The sequence below is a fragment of the Sorex araneus genome, chromosome 2, assembly GCF_027595985.1.
Source record: "Sorex araneus isolate mSorAra2 chromosome 2, mSorAra2.pri, whole genome shotgun sequence".
NCBI lineage: Eukaryota > Metazoa > Chordata > Mammalia > Eulipotyphla > Soricidae > Sorex > Sorex araneus.
This window is the reverse complement of record NC_073303.1, coordinates 5,106,568-5,114,551: the sequence shown is the minus strand read 5'-3', so window position 1 is coordinate 5,114,551 and position 7,984 is coordinate 5,106,568. Positions and strand designations below refer to the sequence as shown.

At 41.1% G+C, this 7,984-nt stretch overlaps 1 protein-coding gene across 1 annotated transcript; it reads right to left on the bottom strand.

The window, feature by feature from the left end:
* Window positions 1–6,713: 6,713 nt before the first annotated feature.
* LOC129402352 (olfactory receptor 14J1-like) lies at window positions 6,714–7,649 on the bottom strand. Its single transcript, XM_055128541.1, has one exon. The coding sequence runs from the start codon at window positions 7,647–7,649 to the stop codon at window positions 6,714–6,716; it is 936 nt and encodes a 311-aa protein (XP_054984516.1).
* Window positions 7,650–7,984: the final 335 nt, after the last annotated feature.

Below are 7,984 nucleotides of genomic sequence, written 5' to 3'. Positions count from 1 at the left end.
AGTCTCAGAAGCTGACACTTATTGGCAGTCATATCTCTCCAAACAGTTCCTTTCATTTAAATGCAGTCTGTGGAAAGTATAACTCTAAGTCCTCTAAGTCCCTAGGCCATTTGGGATTTGGAATGAAATCCCATCAGCAGCAACACAGTTCCTGGGTGTTCTGGGTATTGGTAACTATTTGTAATACCCTTGGGTCCACACTTGTAAGTTTATTAGGTTTTCTTGCAACATATTTTTCTGTTGAAATGATTTAATTATCTCACCCAGTTACTGGGAGTATAGCTTTATTTGTATTCATTGCATCACATAATAAATACACTATAAGTTGTGTTTTGAGTACAGATTATGCTGTAAGACATCTTTTTTTTTCTTTTTGGGTCACACCCGGCAATGCACAGGGGTCACTTCTGGCTCTGCACTCAGAACCACCCCTGGTGGTGCTCAGGGGACCGTATGGGATGCTGGCAATGGAACCTGGGTGGGGCAAATGCCCTACCTGCTGTGCTATTGCTCCAGCCCCAAAATCTTGTCTTTTAAAGCTAATGAATAAAATGTGAAGCAGACTGTCTGGTGACAGATGTGTTTCTGGAATGCTTTGTGGATGTTAAAAACCTACTAGTAATAATTTGGCAAACTGTTGTGTGAAAAAAAATAAAATTTAAAAATAAATAAAATTTTTAAAGCTTACAGTATTAACCAAAAAAGATGTGACAATTTTCCTCTCTCTAAAACATATTATATGGTCTCAGTTTTAAAGTGTTTTCCATATTTGAAAACTTTACCTCTTATCATTGATATGGAAATGATTTCACATATTATGTATGTCAGCCTTAAAATAATGAACTGATATTATGAATGAAAAGATTTTAATTGTCACTCTGTCATACATTCTGACTGATTACTCTATGGTGGTTAGACAAGGAGAGGTACTGCCAGGGAGGTGAGAATATGACTTCAGAAAATATTCTGGAATAACAGGAGTTGACATCTTTTCATTCCCAATTCCTAATATCCATAAAATTGATCTAAATTCATACATGTTCTTTAAAATTGTGTGTATTGGTGACTTATCAGAGTGCATCAATCTCTAGAATTTTGCTTTTTGGAACCTCACCAAACTCACCAGAGCACGTCCAGGAACTTCATCCTTCAACACAGAACAAATGGTCAGTGTCAGCAATTGATCTTCGCTATCAGTCTCTGAACAAAATCTGTCTGGTTTGGTGGAAAAACTAAGCAAGCCGAGGGGCATGTGCACTTGCGGGCTCTGTGGGAGGCTCTGTCTTACCGCCTGTGTTCCGTGCTCTGGAACCGCTATGTATGGGCTGGATCGGGACGCCTGTTGCCCAAGGACAGGCAAAGGAAGACCAAGGACCAAGCTGGTTGCTGATTAGTTACCATTTATTCCATCTTCCATCTTTCCCATCTCCCAAACTCCTAGCTCCATCCTCTCTTTGGATCAACCACAGCTCTACATTCTCCTGCTTCACTAGTCTCCTCTTTTTCTCTCTCTCCCTTGCCCCTAGGCTACACACAGCCAGGTAGCAAAATCAGCATAAGAAAACCCTTCCTGAGGGCCATCAGGTTCAAAGGCAACACTGCCTTAGGGCATTCCAAAGCCCTTCCCCCACTGCCAGCTGACAAAATACCTCTTAAGGTTTTTCTCCTTCCCTTAGTCCAAGAATTTATTCACATCAGAATACTAGTTATTTTTGTATGGATATAGCAAGAGACACATTGAAGCTTGCAAGGCAGCTCTCCTGGCAACATCTTGCCACAGACTCAGACTACAGCACTCAGGCTGGATTAACATTCCTAACCCTAGCAGGGTCCGAATCTAATTACCATTGTTTGGATCATGACAGCATTTGTCCATGAACAAGCTCTTAACTTATAGTTTAGCATTAGGCACTTTGGCCAGGCCCATCTCGATGCCAGGGTAGCACACAACTCACCACTTGCCCTGGGTCTGTCTGGTCCCTCGTCAGGACCCTGCTTTTGGGGGTGCTAGGAAGTAAGGGCAGCTGAGGCTTAGGTTGAGAGAACAGATGCCCAGGAGGAAAATATCATGTAGAGTCAAATGACTCCCAGGTACAAAAGCCTAGCATTTGCTACAATCTTCCTGTGCCCATACAAAAAGGACATTGCTCTGAATAAACTATACAAAGGACTCAAGGAGAAGAGAAAAACAATATTTACAAGTCAACAGAAAACAAAGAAAGAAGGTACAAATAAACAGAGAGGAATGGGAGCACTGTGACAGGAGTAACCCAATAAACCTAAACTACATGAGGCTATGTTATCCTCCAGTGGGGCAAAAAAAGAAGTCAATTTCAATCTTTCTTTGACCAGTAGGGGTTAGACTCCAAAGAACCTTTGGCAGCAGCAAAGCTCCTGGGTCTCTGTGTTCTTGGCCAATTTTGTAAACACCTGGGACCAATCCTGCCATTATATACAAGTTTTTTTTGTGTGTTTTTTTTTATTATGTTGATATAATAATCGCACTTATTTGAGGTTATAGTTCCTAAACAAAATTAGTGGAAAATATTGTGATTTACGTTTAAGATTCAGGTATTCAATAGAGTGTATCCATTTATTCTTCAGCCCAAACAACCTCAGGCAGAAGACACACAGGGAGTCCGATCCTTCGGGGCCCCGGAATACCCCACAGGGGCCACAGGTGACAATCTCATCGGTGGGGCCTGTGGAGAGAGCTAGGTGCTGCATGCTAGGTGCTGTGTGCTAGGAGCTGCGTGCTGGGTGCTGCGTGTTGGGTGCTTAGTCCTGAGTGCTGAGTGCACCCTCCTGCCCTCCCTGGCCCGTGCCCTCCTTCTGGGCCCTCCGGTGTCAGCCTGTTATAGCTGAGTCCTCAGTATCTCCACCTTCCTCTGCAGAGCCGCACGTCCTTCGGCCGATGCCCTCTAGCCCCTTGTGGTACTTGTCCAGCCTGGCCTTGAGCTTGAGGGAGATCTCTTGGGACTTGAGGCTGGAGCGATAGCGCAGCTGCTGGGCGTTCACCTTTCACGCGGCTAACCCGAGTTCGATTCCTCCGCCCCTTTCGGAGAGCCTGGCAAGCTACCAAGAGTTTTGAGCCTTTGCTGCAGAGCCGGCCAAGCTACCCGTTCATATTGGATGTGCCAAAAGTAGTAACAATAAGTCTCCCAATGAGAGACGTTACTGGTGCCCGCTCGAACAGATTGATGAGCAACTGGATGACAGTGATTCAAAAGACTTGATTTAATGAATAGGTCATATTCAAAATTTTGTATGAAAAATCAGTGATATTATTATATGTATAGGGGAAAGTACCAAAAGAATATTTTCCAGTATTACACCACCATATCTCAATAATTTTATTCTGAATGAAGAAGTAATTAATAACTATTTAAAGTAAAGCCTGTAAATTCTATCTTGGAATTACCCGCACAGCAACTTGCGGTGTGGAATTCCTTTCTTTTCCTCCGTAGAGCTCTCTTCTCGCTCTATGGAGAAGATGGAATTCTCTCCTGTGTCTGTGTTTTTTTTTCCTTTCCTCTTTGACCAAAATGTATACATGTATGTTTGCATACAGGGACATATACAAAATGAGTGACTTAGTTTTTATATAAAATAAATGTGGGAATTTGGTCAATGACTGAACATAAAATAATGGTTAAGTATGATAAACTCAAATAGGCATGTTTCTGTGGTATTCCATGGGTCCACTGGTCTCCCCACTCTGAGGCACCCTTGGGTGGAGCGCAAGGCTGAGTTCCACCCCGTGGAAGCCCTGGCAGCTGTGCCCACGCCCAACAGCTGCACTTGCCAATGGAGAGCTCCACTGCCTCATAAGCTCTATAGAGATGCCAAACTGCTGAAAATGTCAGGCACACCGATCTTCAGAGTTAGAATTCTAGGGTCTTCTTGAAGTGGGGCAGACAACCTCCCCCAGTACCATGTGCCTCCAGGAGGCCTGACAGTCACACTCACATCTCACAACCATGGTCATGGAAATGCACTGCTCAGTCAAATGTTTTGGAGTTTCTGAAACACGTGACCATATTTGTGGCTGTACAACTTCTTCAACTTCTACATATTGACATCCTAAAAGGAGCAGATTAGATGGGAAAGGAAAATGGAGGCCAACTAATCTCAACAACAAAAACATTAACACAGGTTCAACTAGCAACAGACTCATTAGTAATAATTTAATTGGGTAAAAGAGGAGCCGTGTTGATATCTAAAATTTCTTCTGATTCCAAATGCTATAAACCTATAATAATATCTAAATTACAATATTAAATCGCAAAGTCAAAATGCCTCTGCTCTGTGGTGATAAATTAGTGAGCACAGTACCACAAAAGCAACAAATGCTCTCTATTAATATATTACAAAAATTACACATTTTGTCATATGTTCCTGAATCTAAAATAGATATCACACTCTACCCTCTCCTAACTTGAAGACTACTTCCCCCTCAAAAAGGAAAGGCTGGACCCTCAGCAGTTAGCCCGGGAACTATCTCCCTTGCCAGGCACCGCCCCTCCCAAGGTCTTGATCTAAAGTCTTCCACTCAGGTGTGTGCACTTCGGGAGGGCTCTCTACCCTCCCCAGGCCTGAAGTTCAAGCCTCTGGACAGAAGGGGAAGGCTGGACCCTCAGAGTTTTGCCCCTGAAACTAACCCTCGTGGCTTCGCTTTAGTCTATAACCCCAAAGCCGTGGTGACACACTAGCATCAGCATGAAGTTACTTCCTGTTTCTTATATTAGAGGTACCAGTGAACCCAGGGCTCTCATTTGGTCACCTCTCCATAATGTTTGTTGCCAAAATGACCATCCTGACATACACACACCATTAGTCATTGCTGCACTCAGTGCAAAAGCTAAGATATGGAATCAAACTAGTGTCCACTGACAGGTGAGTGGATTATAAAGATGTGATAGAATACTATGCAGCTTCATGGAGTGTTGGAATCATTCAATTTCCCATGTTTGAACTGGAATTCATCATGTTGAGTGAAGTAAGCCAGAAGACAAACACAGGGGAGGCTTACTTATCCACGGTACCCAGAAAACTGAATGACAAAAAGTACTGCAGCTAAAGGGGGTGCCTAAGGCATCATTCACCCCAGTGTTTTGAGAGGAGAAGGACAGAGAAGGAAAGAAATCAAGGGGGTAAGCAGAGAAATGGAACTAATGGGTGAACAGGCCTCAGGCTTCAGTTATGCGGTGACATGAGGGAGTGGTATGGTCACTTGCCCAAGGCACAGACTCAACAAAACTGAGAACATGAGATCTAAGCTACAACCCCTGAAACTTTGTAATGTGCCTGTCAAGTGACAGGCAGGGGTGGGTGGGGATGGAGTGGGGAGGGAATATGGGAACACCAGTGGAGGTATCTAAAGCTTACATGTATGTAGAAAAATCTGAGTAGCCCAGAGAGTCTAGAAGAGCAGAATTAGGAAAATTAGAATACTAGAATAAACAAGGGCTGTTAAACTGCAGTGGACTGGCAGATTTTGACATCATTTTATTTTAAAAGCACAAGTGAATATTTTTTATATTTTTAAGCCTGTTGAATTTCAATTTTATGAATCTGCTAAGTACTTAAAATTATTCATTTCCCTGTTCTGTTTTAATATAAATGGCTTGTCCATTCTTCAGAGCATAGAAATGAGATAAATACATCCTTTGTTTCCTGTGAAGCGGCATATTTTTCTCTCTCATTTTACATAATTTCTAATTTTTATTCTCTTTTGCATGATTTTTTTGTCACTTTATTTGCTCATTATGTGGATAACTGCATTTTTCCCCATGTGAAAACTTAATCGTTAAGTTCAACTATTTTTCTTTCATTCTCTTAACACTGATGAATCCAGCAATTAAATTTTCAATTTTGATCAGATTATATTTGCCTAGATAGGCAGATAGCTTTGATTTATTATAGTTTGGAAGTTAAAATATATGGTAGTTTTATATGAACTGGCTAGACCCTACCATAGTAATTTAGTTATTAAAATTATCCTTTCATTTAATTATCATATATGCCTATTAATATATCTCTATATTTATATTATTTTATATCTCTTAATTATTATGTATTCTTTTGAACCTTTGTAAGCATTTATAACAGAGGCTCAAACCAATTACATTGTTGTGTAAACATTTCTTCCCCAAACCTGCAAATTAATCCATTTGTTCTGAAGAGGCCAAGTAAGTGGAAAAATGAAACTTTCACAAAGATGCAGCATATCTGACTGGAGACTGACAGTGTTGATCGAGGACAATTGAAGTTCCAAATGGCCAAAAATACTAAGAATTATGACATGCTGTTTGTTTATTCTTATATATTATTGTATGTCATTTTATAGATATGACCCATGACACCAATGTATATTAGGTATAAATGAACGAACAATTGATCCAACATATCGTATTTTCCATCATCATCATACAAAACAATTAGGAATAGAAATCAAGTTGACATCTTAACCATTATGGAACTGACATTATTTTCACACCTGGCTTGTGTAGTAAGATTTAGTTAAGATATTCACAGATGTCATTTTTAAGTAGTACATACATAGTCCTAGGTCTAAGTAAGTATATTACTCAAGCAGCACAAAGAAAAAGTTGGGTAAATCAAAAAATATTTGCAATTTAAATTTTTGCTTGATTAAAACCCAGTATATTTTAAATTAGTCTCACAATTGAGAATAAATAGAATTAAATGTTTCAACAAAAGAGGTATGCTACTTTTCTTTGAAAAACCTTGCTTATAGCCAACTTGATAGCTTTATTTCGCAGACTATAGATCATTGGATTGAATGTTGGGGGAACAACTGTATAAAGAATAGTAAGAAAAATGTCTAAAGGAGTTGGAGAGTCTGAATGAGGCTTGAAATACTCGAAGGCACCAGTAGAAAGAAACAATATGACGACAGCGAGGTGGGGGAGGCAGGTGGAAAAGGCCTTGGCTCTGCCCTCCGCAGATGGCATCCTCAGCACGGAAGAGAATATGTGCACGTAGGAGAACCCAATAAACAGGAAACAAAGAAGTGCCAGGAAAGCCACAAAGGCAGTGACACCGACCTCACCCAGATACTCATTGGAGCAGGAGAGTCTGAGGAGCTGGGGGATGTCACAGAAGAACTGATGAATGACACGGAGACCACAGAAGTGGATGGAGAAAGTAGCTGCCGTATGCATGACTCCAGAGATGGCCCCACTCACCCAGACACCGGCGACGCCATGGACACAGGTTCTGAGGTCCATTATGACATCATAGCGCAATGGAAGGCAGATGGCCACGTAGCGGTCATAGGACATCACCGTGAGCATGGCCGTCTCAGCAACAGCACAGAGGGTGAACACAAAGACCTGCAGGATGCATTCCCAGAGGGAAATATTCCCACTGTGCGTGAAAGAGTTGTAAATGAATCTCGGCACAGTCACAGAAATGTAGCAGAGATCCAGAAAGGAGAGATGCTTCAGGAAGAAATACATGGGGGACTGGAGACTGTCATCCAGGGACGTGGTGGTGATGATGAGCATGTTGCCAGCTAAAGCCAACAAGTAGAGAAGGAGGAACAGACAAGCATAGACGATTTCTAGCTCAGGCGTGGCAGAAAAGCCCATGAGAAGAAACCCACTCATGGTGAAATTCATCATACTTCTGTTGCTGGCTGTGAGATACGATAAATAATCTTAAATAGATTTTTTTAATGACATCAATGAAAATCCTGAATAAGAAGTGAAGAACTTCTTCATTATAAATAGATGTTTTATGTAGTGGTGACCATGCTGACAAATTTACATTGTCTTTGTGAAAGAAATGAACATGGACTATGAAGATTATTAAAAGTTTTCATTTTAATTTAAAACAGAAAAAAAGTATTAAAAATTTATAGAGTACAAAAGTTAAGTCATATGCTTTCAAGTACCCTAAACGGTTTTATGCTTTTGTTTTTGTTTGTTTTCTGGCACTTCCGGCGATGCTGGGGGCC